General features: G+C 43.1%; 1 protein-coding gene across 2 annotated transcripts; it reads right to left on the bottom strand.

Moving 5' to 3' along the window:
- Window position 1: 1 nt before the first annotated feature.
- On the bottom strand, window positions 2-24417 carry slc9a7 (solute carrier family 9 member 7). Of its 2 annotated transcripts, XM_071923420.2 has the most exons (17): window positions 24055-24417; window positions 20935-21137; window positions 20728-20805; window positions 18776-18852; window positions 18487-18599; window positions 18225-18330; window positions 17725-17866; window positions 17461-17566; window positions 16816-16904; window positions 15793-15906; window positions 15235-15346; window positions 14986-15139; window positions 13176-13238; window positions 8812-8875; window positions 8020-8102; window positions 6511-6616; window positions 2-4355 (listed from the first exon to the last, which is right to left on the bottom strand). In XM_071923420.2, the coding sequence occupies exons 1-17, from the start codon at window positions 24341-24343 to the stop codon at window positions 4095-4097; spliced, it is 2160 nt and encodes a 719-aa protein (XP_071779521.1). In that variant the 5' UTR covers window positions 24344-24417; the 3' UTR covers window positions 2-4094. The 2 variants fall into 2 exon arrangements, with proteins under 2 accessions (XP_071779521.1, XP_071779524.1); XM_071923423.2 differs by lacking the exon at window positions 13176-13238.
- Window positions 24418-26010: the final 1593 nt, after the last annotated feature.

Raw genomic sequence — 26010 nt, 5'->3', positions numbered from 1 at the left:
GAACTTGGCAGCCGGTTGTTGCAACTAGAAACAACAGGTGCACATTATTGACAGTTTAGCTACATCTCATATTTCTCAAGTACAGACAGCATGTAAGGATAGCCAGCAAGATCTACAGACAAAGTGATAGCACAACAGTCTGGAGAGAGAGAGAGTGCACATGAAGGTTATATAAGAGTCCCACGAGTGTCCTCAACTTGAGGTAAAGTGCCAAACTCTGCTCATTTGCCTGTAGCGACCATTTGGGATATCCATTATGTTGCTGTCCATAAAGTGCTCCCACATCTTGAATAAAAACATAGACCTTCTAGTCAGTTTATTCTAGACATGTCTATATATGCAAGCTCTGGTTCGCTCTCTTTTTTTACTTATGTTAGTTGACAGGAATTGTAGGGAAATAATCCTCAACAGACAACTGACACATGGGCATTATTATCACAGTTTTGTCTATGTTTTTCACAATCCAGAGATACTCGTAATATCTGCTGTAAGTAATATGGGGACGGTGTATTTAGCTGTTATGAGCATCACAGAGAGCTAGAGAGAGCATTAGCATGGCTGGGAAAATGTCCAAGTGTGAACCCAAGCCTAATGACAATGGCTTGTTGAGACAAAATGGCAAACAAGTGAGTATGTTAAGAGCTCCAGATACAGGCACGCCTCTGCAGCAGACTGTGGAGGGAGATGTTTGACAGAGCACGGTGCTTAACATGACTTCCCACTCAAGCTTTAGAGTTAAAATGACCCAGAGTCCCTACAGCTGGCAGCCGATTGCATAACCCGATTCATTTCCCCATTGGAGCGCCCGCTGAGCTATAACACTCGTGCGGGGCTCTCCCTTGTGCGTCTGTCTCAGATTCAAGTCAAGACAATCGCGCCTTTCACACTTGCCCTCATGTACTCATACATATATGCAGGAGCCACTGTGAAGTGCCTGTTGTGCATTCTGGGGAGAAAACACAAAACCAAACGCGTGCCGTGCGGTGCATTTGAGCAGGGGGGCGGGGGCGGTTCATTTAGTGTTCAAATGCATTATAGACCTGGCAAATGGAACAGAAAATGTGCCAGTCTGGAACACAAAAAACAACAGAAAAACCTCTTTCCCTCCCCCTAAGAGCAAGCTGCATCGAACTGCAGCTGCACTAACCGAAGGTGTTTGGGTTCATCTCCTATAGTGCACAACTGGAGCTGGTCCTACACAGCTCCACAGACCCAGAAAAAGGCTGCCTGATAACTTGCATCGCTACTATTTACATTTGTTGGATAGGAGCTAAATGTAACAGCCTCAGAAAAAAAAAGAGATGTGGGAGACCAAATATTTCCCCTCATAGTAATGATGCCTAGGAGGACTTCCCAAGGGTTCCCTACATACACAGTGAGGGAAACTGGTTGGAAGGTCACCACAGAATCAATAATCGCTGCTGTATAAATCACTAAAGCTTTCTATAGTTCACATGGAGCAGTAACCTGTGGAGTGCCGCAAATCAATGTGCTGGAAAATAACAGGGCTCAGTGGGCTGTTGTGGAAAATGCTAGAGAAGAAACTAGTGCAGAGAGTGTCATTAGGAAGCTTTCAGTCATTGTGGCATATAAACAGGATTTGTGTGTTAGAGGTCATCTTTAAACCTTTTTTCCTCTTTTAAACTGTTCTAGAGGAAAAAAGGACGGGTACCATTAGTGGTGATAGGAACAGGCCCTCATATGAAATTATATCATTGTTGGCTATGTTTGATGTAGTACGCCTGCATTAAGCAGAAGGATCTAATGTTGAGACAACATGCGTTCATTTGGGTTTCAAAACGAAACCCCAACTCTAGGAGTTTCACATCATTTTCTGTAATGCAGTATGCTACAGAGAACAACACGTTCCCATATGCATCAGTGAACAGCATTTTTACAGGAAAGAAGTATTCAATCAAGGCTTTAGGGAAGTTCCTTCATTGCAGCTATTTGTGTGCAGTAACTGCCATGTTTATGGGTGAAGCATAGCAATTACAACTGTGGTTTGGATGTGATTATACTAAAGACCTTCACAAAAAAAAACAACATTGGATCAAGTTCTGCAAAACTCAGAGTCTGATGATATATAATTTGCAGTTGTCGCTTCCTTAACAGTGACAATGAACATTGGTGTCTGGTGGCAAATTTGAGCTCAGTCCTTAAAAACTTCAAGGCTCCAAAACAAGAACAGGTCACCTGTAAGGACACGGCTCCCTTTGGGTTTGAAAAGTAGCCCACTGTTGGAATTTTTGTCCGTCTATTCCTAGATATCACAGTAAACCCAGGAGCTAACATGGTTCAGGCAAAAATAGGTGAGACGACAGATTTCCAAGACCTCCAATAAATTACCTGCATACTGATGATTGATGAGACTACTATGAAGAGCTGATATAATTCAGTTTAGATGCTAACAAATACAACAGCACAGTATGGGGGTAGAAATTGATTTGGCAGGGGGGTATTTAGGTTGACAAGGTGGGCAAATACTGCTGTGATATTATGTGCCAGCATTTCTTCCATTTAAAATAGATACATCTAATAACCATCTCTGATGGTTAAAATTATGTTTGGCAATTAAAAAGTTGCACTTGTATAATTATACAGTTATGATTTCATTTAACTTGGGGCCCCAAGTTTCACTTTAGAATGTCTGGAAACAGGATTCGCCCTTAAACCTCAAGTTGTCAGGCGGTCAGTGCTAGAGTTTGAGGTTTTGCTCTGCATCCTTCCCTATACTGCGCTGCACTGCTCTTACTGCTCTTACTGCTCTTACATGTATGGGCTCAAAGCAAGGGAACTTGTGCAAGCTTGTCAACACACCAGTTCCTTAATTTAGCCTAAATGGAGGCATCTGAAAATTTTATTATTTTTTAATGGGATATGGCATTTGTGCTAAATGATTCCAAATTATGATACAGGCCTCCCCTTCATAACCCTGCATTTATATTTTGTTACAGTGCATATCTCATGACAATATGGAATAATAGCATTATCTCAAGAGGGACTTCAAGGTAATTGGCAGAAAAACTGTTACGTTCCTTTTCACAGGATCAATATTCACGTTGGGGTGAAAAGATTTGCCTGCACTGCACATTTAAAAACTGTAGATCAAAGAAATACAACAAAGATGAGATGCACAAAGGTTATCCGTAACAGTCATGAGACGTAATGCGTTGAAAGGAGCGATTCCACTGCGGACAAACAAAGATCGGCATTGTATTTACATGCTTGCATTCTTCATCCGTGTCAATTCATCCTTGAGAGATTGCGGTAGTTAGCGGGCAAAACATTCACTGTCCTCTTCTGTGCTCAAAAGCCAGAATCTCCACCACACTGATGCTTGTGTGTGAATGTAAGGAGATCTTCACTACCACATTCACTGAACCTCGGTCTGTCAGCAGTTTCACATGTATGGTACAAGTTGAAGAGAGAATAGAGACGTAATGTTCGTATAGCATAGCCTCGTTGCAGTATCTTAATGGGCTATGGTTGCTGAGGTTGATAATGAGCTTCAAAACAGCAAGTTAAGAGGCCGCTCAGCATTTTCTCAGTGTTAATTGATATACTGTGAAGACAAATTGGTCAAGACACATGATGAGAGCGCGCTGACTGGCATAATTTCATTTTCTACTTCTTTTCAACTGAAACTGAACACACAAAATATTACATATTCAAAAGTGCAGAGATTGATTCTCACATGAGGGTATATTGTCCCTAAATCCTGCATAAGGGTTTCCCTCCTATTTATGCAGGGGAAAAACAAAAAAGAAAGAATCAGTAAGACTGAATCACAGTATAACAGCATGGAGTGTTCCTCTTCTGCTTTAGGGGACACGTGTCTCCTGGAGCCTCCGCTCCAGTTCAGTAATGACGATGAAATGCTCCTTCTTCAGCTCCGCTCCTCGGCCCGGAGCTCAGAGTCGATCTGAACCCTCTCCTCATCCCCCCCTCTGTCTATTCCCATCTCTCCACTGCATCTGATCTCTGTGAAGGACTGGACGCTCCGCCCGCAGGAGTGAGGTATGTGGAGAGTCGAGGGCGAGGCGGTTTTGGGGTCAGCGAGGCGATGGCGCGGGTGTGGGGGGCGGGGGGGGTCAGACGTGATCCTCGATGGGGAAGACGAGGCGCGTGCCGCGGCTCAGCAGCTCCTGCTCACGGGAGTCAAGCTCCCGCTCCAGAGCCTCCTCGGAGGTGCTGCCGCTCCTCTTCCCGTTCACGCTCCAGCCCGACCCCCCAGCTGCGTCGGCCCCGCCGGACGCCCCGTTGGCCGTGATGGCCGTGTCGCCGTACGTGAGGGTCAGGTCGCCGTCGTTGAGGATGAGGTCCGAGTCATGGTCCCTCAGCTGCTCGTGGTTCTGCAAACACATCCACAGTGAAACATGAGGGGAGGGAGGGGAGCGAGGGAGCGACACACACACACTACAGGCATAGTGTGTGTATAAATGTGGCATGAACAGACAGTGAACAGGACGGACTGACATTAACAGTGCAAAGGCTCATAAGGGACACTATGGATTCACAAAAATACAAGGGAAGGGAAGAGACTTCCACTTAGTTTGTGTGTAGCAATGGGATTAAACTGCAGTTAAAACAAAAGGCTTAACCATGGAAGGCTGCATTAGATGCACATCAAACACAAACTATCCACACACTGAAGTCGCTTGTCTTCCTGTGAAATGGATTTAGAATTGTGCGGATATACTCAATGTAAGAGCAGAGACTGCATCTGCATAAGGAATGGACAGTTCTCACACTATGGCTTTCACACACATGAGGCTTTCACAGCTCTAATTGGGTTTGACTGGCTGAGAATCGATAAGCAGCACTTGTCCCCGGGGAAATAAATTGGAGCACATGATGAGTTTGTGCTGGGTCAACACAAGGATTACTCAGATGAAGGGTTTAAAAAAAAAAATAATAATCACGATTACATAACCCCTCCGCCCCAACATTTATCTGAGAGGAAACAAAAAAAAAAAAAGAATGGGAATCCAAATAAAATCTATCAGGCTTTTTATGGAGTTGAAAAGGTTACAGTTACTTTCAAATATAAACAAACAGTCTGGAGACACAACTGTTTTATAATAATAAAACTGATTCTAATAATACTGATTCTGCTAGCCCAATTTCAAAAGCCTTGAAGGCCTTGAAGGCAAAAGCCTGGCTACCTTTACTTTATATTACACAATTAAACATATAGACACTGTTAAGAAACAAAATGTATCCCTATATTAAGTATCTTTTCAAAGCTTACTAGAGCTTGGGAAATATATTCTAAAAACATACTGTATTTTATAATATTCTATAATTTAAGGTCATTGAGAACCAAAATCAGCTTTGTTTTTGGGTGGTTTTATTCACATTTCATAACAGCCATAACTGAAGAACCAGGCGAAGAGCTTTATTTAATCCTCTCTCTCCACTTTGCAACACTGAACACTGGGCAGTCCTGATTATGTGAACAAGCACCTAAATTCACGGCTCGCCTGGCTGTCGGTCCAGGCTGGCACACAAACAGTGACCCGAAGAGAGACGAGCACAGAGTGAGTGAGAAAGACATTCAGAGAAGTGGACAGCTGACTGAACTTAACTTGCAGGGAATGGAGAAGTTAGACAGAATTATTTATAATGAGAAAAATCTATTTCTTTAAACACAGAAGTTTTCAGATGTTGTAGCAGGGCTGCGTCAGACTCTTTGGGACACTGTGAAAGGAGAGTATGTCGGCCAAAAGTGAGACAAGTGGAATCTACCTTATGTGAAAGTATTTCGAAGGAAATGAATAGGGGAATTTGCCAAAGTGAATCCAAGTGTGACCATCCTGTCAATGGGTGTTTTCTGTGTTTAAAATATGGGAACACAATGTCTTTCAGAACAGTGATGATCATTGAGGCGGTGCTGAATGGGCCTTTTGTACACTCTAGATGCAAAAAAGGCTTCTCGCCCGTCCATTTTCTCTGTTGCTTGAAGGCCTTGCTGCTTTGTGTGTTCCTGGCAGGCACTGAAAATACTTTCACAATATTATAATGCTACCGAGTGAAAATCCTCAGTATTCACAGACAGAGCCTTCCCATTTGTGAGCAACAGGGCTGAAGTCTGAAATTAGGTAAAATCTATAGCTGTCATTTTATAGATAACACATTGTAAAGCCAGCGGAAAACACTTTCTCTCCTTTCACAGAATCATGGTATGGCTTTGGTTATGAGAAACACTTCATCTGAACAGGAAATCCTGCTTATTTATGTCAGCAGCAGCAAATTATTTTTTCACAGTTAATTATGCTGTGAAACAAAAGGCCAGCAGATTCTTGGTATGTTGATCATCTCTAGAAAAATGTCTGATACTTTGAAAAAACCTCTGACTGCACAATGTCCAGTTAATGGGTTTGTAAGAGTGTGTAGTATGAGCATGCTTTTTTTTTTTGGGGTCATCGTTCATGTAAGAGTGTCAGCGTGTGTTTGTTGTGTCCATACTGTTGTGTGTGTGTGTGTGTGTGTGTTGACAGTACTCACCTCATATGCCTGCGGGCTGGTCAGACAGCGAGCCAGCGGTCCGCAGCAGCTGGGCAGAGTGGTGGTGAGGGGCGGACCGCTGTGTGTCAGGATGGGCTTCAGATAGCTGGGCAATTATTAAGGAGACTAAACCTTTAAATCTAAAACATACTCAGTTATTGTAAAGGGAAAAATTAAAAAGAAAATCCCAAAATTTTACTTTACTCTCATTTTCATGGCAATACCTCTCTTTCACATATTCACGTGCATTTCCCAGTTTATGGCTCTTGTCATAATTTTGGGCATGGTTCTTTTGGATTTAAAGGTCATTTTATGTTCATATCAGAGGATGCTGTGATGTTATCAGTGAGCGCTGGCGTCAATTCCAGTGCGAACTACATCACTGTAGCTGTGTGCTTTGATAAAAAAGCCTTTTATCTGGGAACTCGCTGCCAGCTATCTGGTCACTGCACATGACAAACTAAGAAGCTCTTTCACTCTAGAAAGAGAAGACAACTAAATTTCCACTGATGAATTATGGCTTAATATTGTTGAGGATGTGCACGAGCAGGACCTTTGTTTAAAACTGTATGGGATCCTGTGAGCAGCTGAGGGCAGAGAATTTTTTGATGGTTGGCAGCAATGCAGCACAGTGTTCGCAAAATAGCGAGACTACTGTCCCTCTGTTTCTAATTAGTCAAGCGCTATTCCAGTGTGGGAAAGCCCGATGCCCTGTGCAAATGATTAGGTTACTCATTCCTTCGGGGAGGAAGGCAGTCCGCTCTCTGTCAGAACGTGCATTATGTTCAAACTGAAACCAAACCCTTAGCATGACTAGAGCAGACAGGATTACATGTATCTGAGGTAGTATGGCTAACCTCTCAGTAGGTTAAGTTCCACAGTCCACTACCCACGGATAAAGAGCCTCACACCAGAAAGCCCGCCACACCGGGCACCGAGGCCCTATGTCATATATGTTTACCTCACCCTACCCCGGGCTGGGACATAAGAGGACTGAACCCGGCGCACCTCAGCTGCGTCTAGCACGTGTCACCATGGAGAAAGTCCCCACTGTAAAACACAGCTGCCCCGCGCAAGAGCCGCTACACAATCAGCCACCTGGGGAGGCAATTGTTCAGCTGTGAAGGAAGGAGAAAGGAAGTGGGAGGATGAGCTGGAAAACACATTTACTCAAGTCTGATTTTGCAGCCAAACTGAGAGGGGATACCCACCATTTTATGAATTCATATTTGTTATGCCTAGGATGGTCCAATCTATCTTTGAACAGCCAGACATAGACAGTGAATGAGAGACTGACTTCAATCGCTTGTATAATGTTTGTCTGAAAAGCTACATGGAGAAAATGAGCCCCAGAAATCCTCAGAAAATCATCCTGGATTGGAATGAGAGTTGAGATTACTACAAAGAGCTGTGGCGGTTCAAAAAAAAGTTAATTACCTCAGGGGTTGAAAGCGAATCAGACAACTCATTCTTTCTTTGGTTCAGTAAAGCAGGACACAGAAAGGATACTTGTGATCAAAGGTGTACCACAGTCTGAAGAGCCAGGCACTCTCCTGTTTGGTTTTACTCTGCCCTTCAGCCTGCGTCCCATCCTAGAGAAAAATACATGGAGATGTCATCATATTCTCACCCTGGAGACTTGCTAAGCCAACGCGTTTTTCCAGTCGTGAACCCTGTATTGCGACACCTGGAGCCTTCAGGATGTGAGTGATGTTTTGCATTACAAAACCTCTGCGACGTCTGAGTGACAGACCACCCAGTGTTGAGGCGTTCATTGTGGAAAACTATTTAGCATTGGGTAAATATAACAGGACTGAGAAGAATTAGGAGAAGCCCCTGTAGGTAAACACCTCATTATTATAATCCGTCTTTGGTAATCTCAACAGTGTAAACGGTAACATCACACTCCAGCTCCATGGTGGCCAGCACCTCCCCCACCTCCCCACCTACATACATACTCCCATCCCTGGGTCGATAAACAGCAGCATGGGACACTAGGATGTGATAAGACAGAGCTCAACAGGCTGGATGAGGCCCAACATAAAAAACAATACAATATCTCTGTGGAAATTAGTCATCATCATTGACCCACTCGTAGCATTGAGTCATAGCGATGAAACCATTCTGCTTCTGCAATCTCAGTCAATTCAGTTCCATTTTCCATGAGAAACAGAGCAATTTATGTGCATCTTCCTAAACTTGCTGACTGTTACAGTTCCAGATACAACAGCAAGAAACACAGCAGAGTGAAATGACACCGACTTTAAGCAGTAATGACTCTGGTCTGAGCGAGAGCCTCACCCCATGCAGGACCTGGAAGTTGTCTCCACAGGGCTGCAGGTCTTGATCCGGGTCCACTCCAACCCTGCAGTAGAAGAAGAAGAAGAAAAAACAGTTAAGTGCGTGTGGTGTGTGTATGAGAGAAAGAGAGAAACAGAGAAAGGGAGCGAGGGAGAGATTTGGAAGAGCAAATATGTTTTGGGATTTGCCCCAGTAATATGTCAAAACAACAAAACCACCAACCTTAAAAACAAGCCAGTGATGTTCACAGATCCACATATCGCCCATCAGAAAAATACTAATAGTTCACCCATGAACCCATGATAGAAAGACAGTTGAGCATGCAAGAACTGAAAACGCATTCATACTAGGTTTCACGCCATCATGTGATTGAACTATTATTGGTGTGTGTGTGTGTGTGTGTGTGTGTGTGTGTTCCGACTAACATCAAATACACATTTTGCTTGTTTTCTTTTCCAATTAATTTTATCTTAAACAGAACTAGCAGATTTAAGTAATAACACAAACAGAAATTCAACACACACAGAATTCAATTATGGGTACTGTAGCACCTATTTTCAATCGTCACTGTTGGACAATTTCCCCTCGGTGTCTCTTTCCTAGCAGAGATGGATTAAACTGAACACAAGCAGATTTTAAGCGGTACATAACACTTTCAATTCACATAAGCTCTGGAACAGTTCCCTTTGAGCAATGGAGTCTAATCCATATGGACAGAGGCCAAGGCACAAGAGAGTAGCCTTTCATGGTTATATCTGAAACCCCAAACTACAACTGGCACTATAGGTGGTTCGGCTATCACTCAGCCTGAGTTATCTCATACAAGGTGCATTGTGTATAGTTTTCTACAGACAGTGAGCTCTTTCTAAACATCTTTTCCATGATAGCCATACAGAGAAACTATCACTTCGGAGTAGATACGCAACTTGAAACAAACCATATTTCTTTCTAGTTTCCATTCCAATGGCTAGAGGAGAAGCAGACCAAGAGTGTCAAACTATCCAAAAGCCTCAAGTCTCTAAGGATCTGCTCCCTCTCTTCTACAGGGCTTCTACATGCCTTACAGGAGAGGTAAGAGGGGGAGAGAGAGAGGGAAGTGCGGGGCCCCCTCACCAGATCCCCGGGGGGTTGAGGTTGCATGGAGGTCAGAGGACCTGGCAAAACAAAGAGGTGAAAAGCCTGCTGGGACTGCATCAGGAAGGATCTGGGAGGAATGACCCAAGATCAAGGCTCACTGACAACCGTCGGGAGCGCCAGAAAAGAGGAGCACAGGCCAGCACAAGTTTCCTCTGATAAGAGACAATATAGACCAGGCTCACGCGTATATACACACACATATAGTATATACAGTACTAGTGAGGATGTTCCACTGTCTTGCATTCACCCACTAACCTCTAATCCTAGCTCTAATCCTGAAAAGCATTCCCTTCCCTCCTTAAGGCCATCAAATGGTCCTCACAAGTGACTACTTTTCTAGTTTTCTATTCTTGAGCAAAGACTTGGAGCCCTCAAGAGAGTAAAAATTAACTTCGAGGAACCATGATGATCCAGCTCTCAGGGTTTTTTCATGTATGCTTAATGTTACCTTGCCTCCTTCCTCTTTTGCCTCTGCTTTTCAGATCAGTTCACACTGGTCTGTTGAACGGTTTCCAGGGAACACAGTGTGTGATTTGTCCTTCACACTTCTGTGTGAAAATCTGGTGGGACAGTCCATCGAAACACAAAGGAAAGCAGGCCGTCTCACAAATTCTCTACATTGCCCGCCTCAGGCACAGAAAGGCTTGAATAAGCACTTGAACATGCTATAGTAACTCCACTAGGAGCAAAGCCTCCACCTGGGCTGGGCTTGTGTCTAACACAGTATCATCTCAGTGGGTTTCAAACTTTGTCCATGAACCCACTTTTTCAAAAGATTATTTCTCAGGAACCAAATCCATTTCATTTTAATCTGAAACCAACCCAGCCTCTAAAACAAATCCCATATGTTCATTTTAAACACAGATCTTTGACTGACTGCCAAGACAAGCAAAATCTTGGACTCTGTCTCAACCATTCCAGTCCTTATAGGTTCCCTATAGGTTCCCTTTTACCAGCCCCATAGAAGTGAACAATGAAAAGAAAGAGTTGCATTTGAAGCAACCACACGCTTTCCCACCACCATGTGCAGTGAAGGAGAGTTCATGTTCAGATACAGTATGGAGCTTTTTTCCTATCTTTAATCAAGAGCGTGGTCTTTCAATTTGAGAGCATGATTTATTGATTTCACGTTCAGATTTTGTAATGCTTTCCCTCAAACCCTGCCCTCGCACTCAAATAGCTCCTGCTTGCACTTAGATTTGCTCTGCTTCTGCTCAAACTGTATGCTTGCACTCAGATATAATGTTGCTTGCACACAGATTTCCTGCGCTCCAGCTTCAGCCCTTCTCCTCGCACTCAGGCTGCTTCTGTGCGCTCGTGAAACGTCTGCTCTCGGATTTCTGCTCTGCTCTCGGATTTCTGCTCTGCTCTCGGATTTTTTGTGCAACAACCCTGTCAAAATTCCCCAACCAATAGAATGCCAGGTGTAGTGTTGACCAATGAAATGATCCCTGCCTTGTTGCGGGTGCGTTCGCTTTACTTCTTAGAGCGTCCCGTACGGGCGGTTACTGTTTAACCAGGTTCATCCACTCCCGCCCTCCGGGGCTTTATTAAATACGACTTTTGGAATAAAAGGACAGTTAATGTATATACCAGCGCCCGTACTTTTTCTTTTACTATAATAGCTACATAAAATAGTAGCCGTATAGCACACCGGCCTCCCGTCGGTGTGCTAGAGGGGAAAACGACGTCACCTTCATGACTCAGGAAGGTTTCACATATTGGAAATACGGTAAACACGTCCCCACTTGCAGGTATCATATCTGTAACATATCTACAATTAAATCAGTTACATTGCAGACATTAAGCACTAGCTTTCCAGTTGAACAATGAGGGGTCTGTTACTGTTAAAGCTGAGGAAATCCTTAAATTGTGTCACAGATATTATTCCAATTTATTCCAATCTCAGTTAATGCTACAGCGTGATTACTGGAGATTGAGATACACATTTAGCTACTCATAATTTCTCTGGGTTTGACTGGGTTTATAAGCATTAATTAATGGCTTCATTAATTTTTAATAAATCATTTACTAATGCTTTGAAAATCATTTAGAAGTCATTAATAGGCAATGTAACTGATTTAATTGTAGATATGTTACAGATATGAATATGATACCTGCAAGTGGGGACGTGTTTACCGTATTTCCAATATGTGAAACCTTTCTGATAGAGCAGACTTTGACACAGCAACGGTAAACATCATTTGAAGAGAAGGATATATACACAACACACCAATTGCGTTTTTAAAATGTAGTTGCTCATTGAATTTACTTTTGTTTTCTACTGTCTTAATGTGTTAGCTGGTTACTTTTGCTGTTGGTACTTTTCCCATTCCTAAACACTAAAATACAGGAAAAAAAGAAACACGGCGGCGTCCATTTTGTTGTTAGTTGCCTAGCAACAATGTTCCCATAACGTACAACACTTGAAAGCCAAGCATATTATCATGGATGTATTCTTGTGCCGCAAATATGACTTAACCAATTCAATTTGAAGGAAGTAATAGCACCATTAAAATAAAAAACTTACTTGAGGTCCTTGACTTTGGCAGTCCATATTGGCCAGTGATCCGCAAGACTCCCACTCCTGAGTCATGAAGGTGACGTCGTTTTCCCCTCTAGCACACCGACGGGAGGCCGGTGTGCTATACGGCTACTATTTTATGTAGCTATTATAGTAAAAGAAAAAGTACAGTCGCTGGTATATACATTAACTGTCCTTTTATTCCAAAAGTCGTATTTAATAAAGCCCTGGAGGGCGGGAGTGGATGAACCCGGTTAAACAGTAACCGCCCGTACGGGACGCTCTAAGAAGTAAAGCGAACGCACCCGCAACGAGGCAGGGATCATTTCATTGGTCAACACTACACCTGGCATTCTATTGGTTGGGGAATTTTGACAGGGTTGTTGCACAAAAAATCCGAGAGCAGAGAAGAAATCCGAGAGCAGACGTTTCACGAGCGCACAGAAGCAGCCTGAGTGCGAGGAGAAGGGCTGAAGCTGGAGCGCAGGAAATCTGTGTGCAAGCAACATTATATCTGAGTGCAAGCATACAGTTTGAGCAGAAGCAGAGCAAATCTAAGTGCAAGCAGGAGCTATTTGAGTGCGAGGGCAGGGTTTGAGGGAAAGCATTACAAAATCTGAACGTGAAATCATTAAATCATGCTCTCAAATTGAAAGACCACGCTCTTGATTAAAGATAGGAAAAAAGCTCCATAATACAGCACCTGGTGTACTGCCACTTTTCATGATGGCGTCGTTGATTCTGCAACGCTTTGTTGTCCCCAACTCTGTCGTATCACAAACAAGCAAACTCAGGTAGAGAAAGATGTGCTAAAACCGCAGTCATGTTCATCAGCGTAGTTGATAATGGTACATTAAGAAATCCTCTGTTTTGGGGATGTGCACTGATTCTTGGACCCGGCACAGAGACTCAGCAGATGTTCAGGGATACACAAAAAACACAAGATGGAAGAACTACAGAAGTCTGACACGCTTAATAATTTATACAGCGATGCTCTGCCACAATCCAGTATAAATTAGGCGAGATATTAAAGCAATCCTTACACAAAATGCTTACTGTATTAAAAAAAAAAAATGAAATGAAAGTGTATTATCAACAACCTCAGGATTTGAACGGTTATTGCTTTGCCCTTTCCTCAGCAAACACCACTATAGATACGACGCCTACATGCCATACAAATTTCAACCAGCTAAGAAGGCCTAAAATTCTCAGCATTAGAGTTGAGGGATTAGCAGCTCTTCCCTGATCCAGTGTGACTGCTATAAACTGCTGTGGCACAGTGGGATCTCTCTCTCCCTGCTTTCTAGATGGCTGCACTGTCAGGACACTGTGATACAGTGCAGGCCTGCCTCCTTTAGAAACCATCCAAAAAAAAAAAAAAAAAGAGTAACAGAGAACACCAGGTTCTCCACTCACACTATACATTTGCTATCGCTTCATCAAAAAAACATTACATTTCATCTTGAAAAATTTATATTCAGCATCCCCCAGAATTCATACCCAGGAAAAATCATTTTTTGATTACTATTCAGTGACAGACTGGTTATACTGTCAGTGAGTGCAGACTCATCTCTTCACATCATCTATTTGAATCCAACATCAAGGTCCTCAGGGCTTTAAAACTGCTCCCCACACAGACATAAAACGTGTAAATTAATGCGCATATGATAGCGCAGAGGCTATCAGGATCATAGATGTGCATGGCTGCTATCTGACTGCCATGCACTACATGTCCCAGTTACCATGGCAATGAGTTCATGGGGAGATTTTGGCAACCCTCTAAACCCCAACAAACACAATAGTTACTGCTCAGTCTGAGGCAGCATTACTCATATTAAACAGAGCCCTTTCGCCCAGGCAGCTGCTGTCATACACATTACGAGCCCGTAATCCGCTTTATCTCGATAAATAGCAGCTCTGGATGCATCCTGGACAGACAAAAATGAGGGAGGCAAGCCTCCAAACAGAAAGATACCCATATTAGCAAAGCTCTAAATAGCGAATCTTAGTGTGTCCCCAGTAAGGGACAGCTTGTGCTATAGTAGTAGCTATAAACAATTGCTTCACAGTTGACTTGACTGTGGACTCAGTATCACTTCTGGCTCAGGAATGATCTCGATTTTAAGTGGCAGTGCTAGAGTGTTCAATCCCAGAGTGGACAACCTACGGCAGTTCCCACAGTGAAAGATGGAGAAGAAATACAAAATTTTAAAAAATCACTACATGGAAGAACTGGATGGAAGACCAGCAGCAGTGGAGATCTCTTGCCCCATCTCCTGGACAATCCCACCACGCACCAAACAACTATCAAATTCAATAATGTGAATTGTGAAGAAATTGTAGAAAAATGGCTATCTTTAGTTAAAGCTGATACAAACACTTATACTGTATATACATGTGTCTGAAACAAGTTTTTCAGTTGTCCATGTTACATCTTGGCTATCAAGCTCAGCTCTTAAAGACAAAGCTGACACTAATGGGCAGAGCACGACAGATTTGAATAGTTACGTCACCTGATGTGCAGCCAGGACAGCATGGGGGTGGTCCCACCACCAAACACCCAGACAGTGAAGAAGACTATGAGCAGCGTGGTGGTGAACATCATCTGGCGGGCGTAGGTGGCCGTGTCCCGGATGGCCAGGGCAAAAGCCATCGCCCCACGCAAGCCTGCAGAGAGTCACATCCATAGTTACTATAACTAGAGAACCACACAGTCACATTCAGTCTGATGCAGTGAGGAAATCAATGTAGCTTTCCTGTACCTGCAAACATCATCATGTGTTGGAAGTTTCCCTTGATCTTGTGCCTGCGACCAAGGTTGAGAAGGAAGGAGAGCGGATAAATGTTGGAGGCTCTTCCAATAAAGATGGCAATCTGACAGGCAGGGTGCGGTCAAGGACTGGAACATTTCAGTTTTCGGTTGAAACACCCAGTCAACACTGGGGAGATTCAGGGGGTTTCCAGAGACAACTGATACTGGAAAGTGAACTATGAATAGTTTGAAGTGAAACAGTAAAATTATCTCATGTCTTGTTTATCTGTGTTGGCCCACTCAGTAAAACGGAGGCATACGGAGCATAGATTCAGCACAAGGGATTTAATGAAATCTTGACTTAAGGCTTAAGTGCTAAATTAATCTGGAGTCCAGGAGGCTGAACAGGAGCTGTGGCCTGTACAGGGACATCATGCAGTCCAAATTCTCCAAGTCGTCAACTATGGCCCAATTCTACAGCTGTGCACAAATCAAATACTACTACAAGTTGTTTATATGGGAGAGAGGAGTAAACTTAATTGGAAACAGAAAAACACAGAAAGGATACAAAAGCCCCTACAATGAAGATGGGGCTGAAAATGTGGTTCTGGAAGGTGAACAGAGCCAAGCCCATGTAGGAGAAGATGAAATTCTCAGCCAGAAAGTGCAGGACCTCAAAGAGCTGCACAGAAAACAGCAGTAGTGAATACACAAAAACATCAGATTTATAATCATTTCAATTCACAAAATGTGAGAAAACACAATCAGACAAACATAAACAAAATCCCCTGAGAAAGAGCCTTAAAGTCTGTTTATGTTTAATCTCTTCTTAAATCTTAAAGACTACTGAACATGAATAAATGCAAATTCAACCACAGCTTTTTTTTTTCTTACTTCCTTTTCAGTGTGGGGATTGCACAGCAGCTTTCTTACATTGCAGTTCTAAAAAAAAACCAAAAAACCCTCTTCTCCGAGTTAAGCTCTTTGTCTATTCCTCAGAATCTAGAAAGCTTTGATTGCAGTTTTTTTTTGTTTCGTTTCCCCAAGCTGACAGAGCGGCAGGCTCTGTGGGTGCCATGATCATTACAGAGCTGACTGAAGCACAGGGGGGTTGGGGTTGTTTTTAACAAGCACACCAACACACAGACAAATGCAAATACAAACAATCTGATCCCATAAGAATAACTGAGAACAAGAAATTTCACCGCTCCTGTTCTAATCTGTGTGGACCGCTTTAACCTCGCCACCGATATATCCAACTGCTTCATAGATATAACAATCTTTGAAGACAAGTAACAGGGGCTTGCCAGGATACTTCGACCACTGATCTAGATTATTTCATGCTGCATGCGGTCTACGTGCTTATCTGTATAACCCTAACCCTCAAGACTGCACCCCCTCTGCGGAGCAAAACGGTCGTGTCAGGAGGGATGTCCTCAGACGGGCCTGATTAAGGTCACAGCAGGCTGATCATTGGGCCATCTGGCCCCGGGGGCAAGAACCCTTTTCACATTATCAGGGGTAAAAACAAAAACAGCTAAAAAAAACAATAGGGCTGAGGAGTCTAGTGCAGGAAGTGGTCAAGTGTTACCTGCTTGGTGCGCTTGGTGGACTCTTCAGAGAGGTTGTTGTAGGTGTAGTGAGCCTGCGTGATCCCACAGAACAGAACGGCCACGACGCCTGTCAGACCACACACACACACACACACACACACACACAGATTCAGAGGTCTAAATACAGAAATTCCAACAGACAGAGTGCAGTGTGTAGGTTGTATAATTTGGATACGCAATTGCACAATTCACCTACTGCCGTGCCCAATTAGAACAACATAACCAAAGATTAGCTTTTCAATCCTCTTATTGCTTCGCTACTGTGTATTGTTATCTGTTAATTTCATCTACTGCACATCTGGCACATAATCGGTATTCAAGTTCCTGTCATATTTAATTTGTATAACAGATGCATTCAATTCTCAGAGGATGCTTTATCATCACTTAGTTTGCCAGTTTGTAATTATGTTATTCAGCTCTATCCACAACTCATGAACTTGGAATTATGAGGTTTTATCTGGGTTCAGTTCTGGGATATAAAACCATTATGTACTATGATTTTAAATACATATTTAACCCCAAAAGGTTCTTTTTTTTTTTTGTATGCTGTACCACAGATGTCTAGTGCCTAGTTCCCAAATTCCAGCCACTTCCCTCTCCAGCCTCGCCCTGCTCCTCCTCACCTGTGAACCCGCAGGCCTCGGCGAGCAGGAAGGTGCTCCAGGACATGAGGAAGAAGAGGGCCGTCTCCAGCAGCGGGAAGCAGTGCAGCTTGGTGAACTTGGTGACGTGGGGGAGCCGAGTTAAAGAACAACACCACTTGGATCTTTACTAACCACAACTATTCCACAGGCCCCGTCCCAAAATCTGCAAAATACAATAGCTTCATATTTTGCTTTTCAAAATGCTTGTGGCTTCAGCTGGAAGCGTGGATCAGAGAAGGATATGAGGGCGGTGACGACCCCGGTGACGGCGCCCATGGCAAAGGAGCCGCTGAAAATGCCCAGGAAAACCCCGACTGACTTGAAAAAAGCGGCGGCGTCGAACATGTGTGTGTTTGCTCCGCTGGGCTGGTAGGCCACAATAGACCTGAAATAAAGAAAATAAATGCTTTAGGAGGTTGTTTTCATTATTCATCACAAACTACCCCATTTTTCAATAATCATTAAATATGCTCGTTTCATTTCTAAACATAATATTTTAATAGTGTACAAGCACATTGCAGTAGGAAGTGATTTTGAAGCATGCGTCCAATAGAGGGAGGCAGAGCACTATTATGTGTCAAGGGGACCAGTGATGCAACGCTGTGCTGCTCTGTCTCACACTTCAGTGTTGAATTTCGACATCACCAGGGAAAAAGAGAGTGAGAAACTTAATCTTCTTCTGCAGAGAGAAAGTGCTCTACCTGGTACAGATTTGGGTTTGATAAGGCAGAGCTGCGACTTACGAGGAAAGCACTATGGCCACCGCATCGTTCATGACGCTTTCTCCAAACAGCAGAGCGTAGAGATCCACGTCTGCATGGAGCTCGTTAAAGATGGCCAGAACCGTCACTACACACAAACAGAGAAAAGCAAAGAGAGACACAGACTCAAAGGTATATATATTTTCATGCAGATAGACATAAATTGTACCACATTTTCTTGGCTGGTGTGTGTGTGTGTGTGTGTGTGTGTGTGTGTGTGTGTGTGTGTGTGTGTGTGCAGTACCTGGGTCTGTGGCAGAAATGATGGCTCCGAAGAAAAGGCAGTCAGTGTAGTAGAACTTATCAGTCAGCTGTCCCACCACTTGCATCAGCTTGACCACACCATACATGAGGTTTCTGAGGATGGGTGGGGAATTGAGAAGAGAACACGCTTTAAGATTAAATAGCAGATAACACACAAGCTCACAATGAATAGTTAAGATCATTGGGAAGTGGAAACAATGTCGATATTCACAAACTTCCCGATTTTAACCCCCCCGTTTCACAAACACTGCTAAAAAGTACACACTCACCCAATAACAAAGCATGAGATGGCAGTGCCCAGAAAAGCGTACGTTATGATGGAGCCCAGATTCCTGAAGAAGTGTCTCTGGAATAAGAAGCAGAAAAATATGCATTGTATACGCAAGATTACCAGAATTATACCGAGTTAGCATCGCTGTGCCATTCTCAGAAACCAAACAATGTGTCTTTTCTCATTCTCATACTGAATGTGCTATCATTTCCCTTTACAATAGAAACATCTTTTCCCACTGGAGGACTTAACTGATCCCCCTGGGTCACTGTTAGCCACGGGAGGCCGAGTGACTCCCTCTCAAAGAGGGCTGGAAACACAAATACACATTCAGCCCCAAAGGAGTATGACCGGTTGTAAAACAAACAGTGACTCAAGACAAGCAGTGCAAAACAAATCTCTGATCTGATCGCATCCGTAGCTGAGGTCCTCCCCTCTCTGTGCAGCAGAGGACCTTTCCAAATGGACAGAAACGCTTATTCAGATTTCTCTGGGAAATAAGCCTTTTCCACAGTATATTCACATTTCTGGCGAGACGTTCTGTGACTAAAAACAACAAAATGTAACACAATCAAACCAAGAGAAATCCAGGGACAGGTATGTTTTGGGAAATACAAGACAGAGCTTCTACAGCAGCTTAATAAGATGAAACACAGCAACTGACACCAACACTTGCACATCATTTGCAATCCTGTCTGATTTACTAAATTAAGATTATCTAAAGCACAACAGACACAGAAAGTGTTAACTGGATCGACAAGTTCAGAGCCGAAGAATTAAACATTAGAGCCATCGACTGAGCATCTCTCTCCCTCTCTCTCAAAGGTTATTAACACAAGGGTTTAAAATGAATTCCCACCGCAACAGATGATAAAAACAAAACTATGCTGTGGTCTTTCGGGTCGACAAGAACTCTAGCTTCCCATTTCCTGAGGCCTGTTGTTTGACTCAGCAAATTCCATCGTGAATCATAATTTCACACGAAATACAGACGTTGGTCAATACTTATTTTTACAGACAGCTACAAACTATTAGAGAGAATTACATTATTTTAAAAAAGACCCAACTTGAGGCATCTTCTACTTTTAGAAAATACACACTAATAGTTTCACAGAGTAAACAGTTCTGACAGTGACACAATACAGTCAGAAAAGGTGATTTAAGGGCGTCAACCTCTTCACCATTACAAATGAATGGATTTTTATAAGCTGCTATACACTGCAGCAAAGCACAGTGCCATTTCCCTCCTTCACCTCTCCCTGATGTTATCCATTACTGTGCAATGTAGACGGTTGAGTTGTTCCACACCAAGCCACTGGATTAGATGTCACAAGGTGTTGTTTCACCTCGTTTCACTCTCTTGTTATTTCAGGAACAGGACACTAAAGATGCATCTACACCGGGGCTCTGCAGCCCACAACCAGAGTTGTGGGCTGCCACAGAAAGCCACAGAAAGAAGTGTAACATGTCATAAACTACACAGATAATATGATGAAGGATTAACAATGAGAAAGGGAGAGCAATCCCGAGGGATCCCTGATCACAACAAATCTTTTTGACATGAAAATACCAAAAGTGCATGCGCTATGCAACAATCGGAGGAGAAGCGGCCTGTGTTGTCAATGTCAGCCGTTTTTCTGCGCCAGGCTAATGTCAGAGAGGAAGCGAAAGACATCTGGTCTGGACTTCCCCTCAAAAGGCCTGCTTATTTTCAGTTAACACGGAGCACTCCCACAGCCTGGCCAATAAGAGCTTTTCTTAGCCAGCCATCTGTCCAATAAGACAGCAGTTTGTGGCAGCAGATATGCCCAGCTGGACCACAGCACACCACCAGCTCACGTCACCACGCATCGTACCAATTAACCCTGTGTTACCAAATTAGGCTTTTGAGTAGAGAGGAGTAAGAGGTGAAATTGTCACACATGCTAAATTTGACGCATTATCGCTTACCTTTTTAAGACTGTATCCAGCGTGGAAAATGATTGGAGGCAGCAATATATTGAAGAATACTTCAGGATCAAATGTAACCTGGAAAATTAGAAGAAGGAATAAAGTGAAATTTGGAAGATTTAAGAGGAGGTGTAATTGCCATTTGATCATCAGCAGTTGGGTAAATTTGACTAATGCAAAACTCCCACGGCGGTTTTTGACGGTTACCTTGCGCAGCATATCATTCTGCTCCACATTGTGAATCTCACGGGAGTTGATCTCCCCTTTGAGGGTGTACTCAAAGAACTTGCCACTGACGTTAAGCAGCAGGGTGCTGACAGGCCCTTCCTTCAGGGAGCAGCTTGGTGGAGTCTTGTTGTGGTAGCTGGTGGCAGGGATGCCGTAACGCAGAATCACACCTACCAGCAAACCTGAGAGGAGATGATGACAGTGAGCGTCGTCCGCACAGTAAAACAGACACATGTACTCAGAATACATAGCTGTTTGCAATTTTACATCTCTGAACTTTCTTATTTATCCAATTTTGTTCAGTTCCAAGCTCTAAATCCATGCAAACATGCTAAAACCTACATCAGTCCTTCATAATATGTTCCTGTATTGCCATCTTTTTCTACCAACATGCTATTCTTCTCTAAATTGTCATGACGCTGGGTGTAAACCAGGTGGAAGAGGGGTATAACCTTTGCAATGAATCAGAGAATGTAGGGCAAAAAAAAACCACAGTCATCCAAAAATAAATGCCACCAAGCCAAGCTCAGTAAGGCAGTTACTCAGCACTAAGGTAATTTTCCAGATCAGTTTGCCTTACAAGACAACAGGATCAGGCAGTGACACATGGAGAGTGGTAGAGCGAGAAAGAGAAATGGGGCGATTGTAAAAGGAAGCTTGTGGGAGAGCTAAAGCCAGGGAGAAGGAATAAGGCAGGCGGTTACAGAACATAAATCCTCTGATAAGACAGTAGTCATCTGCAGGAGACACGGCAAAGCAGCCAGCACCGCATTCACTGTTAGTACCACACACTGTAGTCTAAACACACACATGCACAAACACACAGCACTGTAATGGACATAGGGTGACCTGGTCTTGATTTTGAACACTAATAATAGATTGAGAAGGATATTGTGTGTTGTGTAGATTCCCTGCAAAATGGTTTCGCTTGTTACTCAGATTACAACGTTCACAAAGTTCAGGTTCTTTCCAGCTACGTGTGTTTGAACTGGCAAGTACCATTAAAGGACAATCAGCATTTTGTAAGATGTGGGTCCTGCGGTTCGTTGAGTCGATGCCACAGACTGCTGTTCAGTATCTTTTTCCATTACTGAGATATTTAATATCACCATTTTGTCCTGATTCACCACAGTCATAGACTTCAAGTGTGTCTGAAAGCACACTTGAACCTTTCAAACCCTTAAAACCCACAAATATTACATTTGGTGATTATGCCATGGTAACCCCTAAGTTATTGTGGGGTTTTTTTTGTTTGTTTTTTTTACAAAAAGTTGCTCATTGTGCATTAATACAGCATCTGAAGGGATTTCAAATTAATATTGTGACCAGGTCTCCACTTGGCAGCACCTTCATACTGGTGACTGTCCAACAAAGGAAAGGCAAACAGTGTGACCCACCACAAAACAGGTTTAAAGTTCATAATCAAATTGAACCTACAAACATGGTATTTCTAAAAGTACAGGTTTTGACAGTCATACAACTTAGCAGAGATATATGATAATAGATGTAATACAGACATATAGTAATTCAACATGTCTTACTAATGTATGTAGCACAGATTTGTTCAGTTTACATGTGTCTCATCTTATGTCACCACCTAAGGAATAAATACAATCCAAGAGTTCAAACTACTATCATGTAGAGATTAAACACTACATCTGCATTCTTCAGCAGGTTGTGTTCCCACCTTTGGCAACAGTACATCTCAGCGTTGAAGAAACAAAATTATGACTGTCAACTTCAGTGGTTGACATGCCACCAGGTCATAACTATCTGCTGTAGCTTGTGGTCCATATTAGTCAAGTTAAAATGAAAGCATGGAGGCAGCGTAATTGGGAGAACAATAGAGATCAGTCACTGTTAGGGTGCAGCCACTCAGCAAACAGCATACTTTCTGAACAGCAGAAGGTTTTAATTAGCAGATGCATTCCAGAAAGGAAACCTTCTGAAAAACAAAGCAAAGTCTATCTTTGCCATCTGAATTCTGTGGTTAATAAGTGATACTGGTGGCACAGACTGGGGTCAATCTGATAAGCTAAGAGAATAGGTATGACGGGAAAACACAGTACAGATGTAACGCGGCTTAATTCCTTGCGGCCAGCATATTCTTAGACAGCCTCAGTGAAATGATTTAACTCAGCGGCAGAAGTGAAACAGCACATATTGTGCCAATAGTCACTGGCTTGGATCATGATAAAAGTCACTGGCACAGAAATACGTCTAGACCTGATGACGGACCTTAGGACTGATGAATGTGACTTCTCCACTTTAGGCCTATGACATTGTCAGAGTTTGTATTTTGTAGCCTAATAACCAAAGAAAAAGGTTGCCTCTTTGACTAGTTAGGTCAGTGTGTTATGTCTGTTTGCTGGGTTAGGGTTAGTAGTCAGCATGCTACAAACCAAGCAAGTCTTGTACTAACTGGTTGTTCCGGTTAATACCTTAATACCTACATACAAAACATGCATTACATGAAGACAAAATGCAAAGTTCATTTAAGTTCAACACGGACTACATCCCTTACAAAAAAGACCTATAGTAGCCTAATCCTATAGCTCATTTCAGAAGGATATTATACAAGTAGGCTATCACAAAAAACTATCCACTATATATAACATCATATAGGATTATACTGATACCACAGGATATAAAAGAAAATATCAGGATTACGCTAGTGTCATTGTAAACTCGCTAGTGAGTAACGTTACCACAGACACACTGGAAGTGCCTATAGCTACAATAGAAGAGTATGTAGTTATTTTTAGCAGGGATAAACCTACACACGCTGCTGTAGCCTAGAGGAGAGTAGACGAGACACAGCAGCCCGGAGAGCACCTTCTAGAAATTATCACTACCCCGGCCAATTAAGTGAGAATTTGAATTGTGTGGAAATACGAAAACGATGGCGCATATCAGTGCATCTCTACAGACTAAATCATCATCTCTCTGTGCTGAGGTTTAGCTTCCCATCGCCGCTGTGCAGCCTCTCTACCGCCACTTGAGAGACTGAATCGTGCAAAGCCTACGGGAAGGTGGGGGTGGTGATGCATTCAAGATAAAAAATTAAAAAAAAAAATAAAAAAGCCTCATCCGTCTCACCGTATATCATGGCCAGCCCGGTTTCGTGGAGGAAACGGACCCGTCTGTGTTTGAAGAGCCATATAGTGAGGATGGTTAAGGTCAGCAGCAGAATGAATGTCAGCAAATTGACGCTGTCCTGGCGGTGACTTTCCTCCGCTTCTTTCTCAGTGGCAAGTTCCTCCATTCCGTCGTCCTCCGCCTTCAGCACCGACGCCGCGTTCAGCAGGATAATCACGGCGGGCAGCGTCGTTTTCGGTAAAGCCCAGACTGCCCAGCGCTGCTTTACTGGCTGTCGGAAAGCGTCCATGGTGCAGGATGCCGCTGACAGCAGACCGCCTCTATGCCATGTCACTGCTGCAAGGTAGACAGATGATTGGGAAAACAATTTAATGCCAAGAAGCCGTAGCGTGGAGTTCAACCTTTTAAAGGCACACTGCGCGGTAACAACATGCGGACTGGCTTCAGTCTGAGCTTGCACTGCCCCTGTGGAGGAGACCAGATCACACTGCTGCCATGTCGCACATCGCACCGAGTGAAGCGATTTTAAACACGGTTACTAAATAATTGTCCTGGGTTTTTGATGATTTTGCAGTTCAGTGCCCCTTCTTGTCCAAACAGGAAATTCTCACAGCTTGTCCTTGAATGAAAAAACGCGTGATTTTGCAAGAAAACGCTGCGCGGAGTATAGAGCCATATCCGCTATGAGTACTGGAGCCTTGATTGCGCCATCGCCCTGCACTGTAGCTGAAGTGCTTCTAGTTTATATTTATTGGGCTACTGTTGTGCCAATTAGCAAGGCACTCACTCGCCTCAGAAGTTACCAGTGAGGCTCTAGTGCTGGGTATATAGGGCTGCTATTAGGGTTCACCTGTGAGAAAGACGTGGGAATGAGGAGAGGTATAATCTCTCGACAGGATCCAATACTGAGGGAATACATTTCAAAAGACATTTCACATGTAATGAAGTCCAATATAAAAAGGTCAATATTCACCCCCACATAGCAGCAAATGTTTTTTTTGTAACTTTCATGAAGACAGATTATTATCATACTGACTGGCACAATCTGCTGCTATTAGGGGGATAAAAACAACTATGCAATTGTTGGAAATTGATTTGTTGTTGAGACTGGCTGCATAGTGGACACTTCACTCAACTGCCTACTACTACTTTAACAGTAATCTAATTTTGAACTCTGCCTGTATCTATCTGCTATCCACTCTCCTGTGTCTCACTCTGGGCCTCTTATTCTTCACACGGTCTGAAATGTAATACACAGAGAAAGTGAATTTTCCATCTGATCTTTAAAATATGGAATAAAACATAAGCATCCACTCCAACGTGTCTGTATGTAAAGGCCAGCCTTCAGGACATCTTTCACAGAGCATAAACAGCCATGAACCCTGGGATTACCTATTATTAGAGAGGCCTAGTGGCTTGCCAGCTAATCTGATGTCTTGTTTAACATGGTTGCGTGTTGTTTCTGGTTTGTTGTGCACGATGATGTTCAAAATCATTCAACTGTAGCTCAGACAGACTTATCAATATATCTGCACTGTAATTACAATATTAAAAAACTAGCTGACAGTAGGCTAGCTATGTAAAGCAGCCTATCATTTCTGCATATGTCAAAAACACTCCAGCATACGTGCAAAATCTTGTACGATTGAATTTAGGAGATTTTTTCTCAGTGGCATATGCCATGTTATGTCCACAGACTTCGAAGTTTGTAACCTGCTTCTTCCTACCTTGGTTGGTCTGGAGACCACGGGGTAAAGACAACGCCCAGAGAGGTGCGCCCAACGCGCAGAGGACGGTGCGTTCAGGCTCCTCTCGTAAATTGCTAAATTACAATATTTACCACTGGGAGGTTGCAGTCCAACGGCTTAATGTCAATGTTCTTGATGTAAATGGTGAAGTCAGTCTAGTCTAGTCTAGTGCTTTATGAACAATGACACGTGATTAAACTTCAATCGA

The sequence above is a fragment of the Centroberyx gerrardi genome, chromosome 9, assembly GCF_048128805.1.
Source record: "Centroberyx gerrardi isolate f3 chromosome 9, fCenGer3.hap1.cur.20231027, whole genome shotgun sequence".
In the NCBI taxonomy this organism is placed as follows: Eukaryota; Metazoa; Chordata; class Actinopteri; order Beryciformes; family Berycidae; genus Centroberyx; species Centroberyx gerrardi.
The sequence above is the reverse complement of the archived record's forward strand: the minus strand, read 5'-3'. Positions and strand labels throughout refer to the sequence as shown.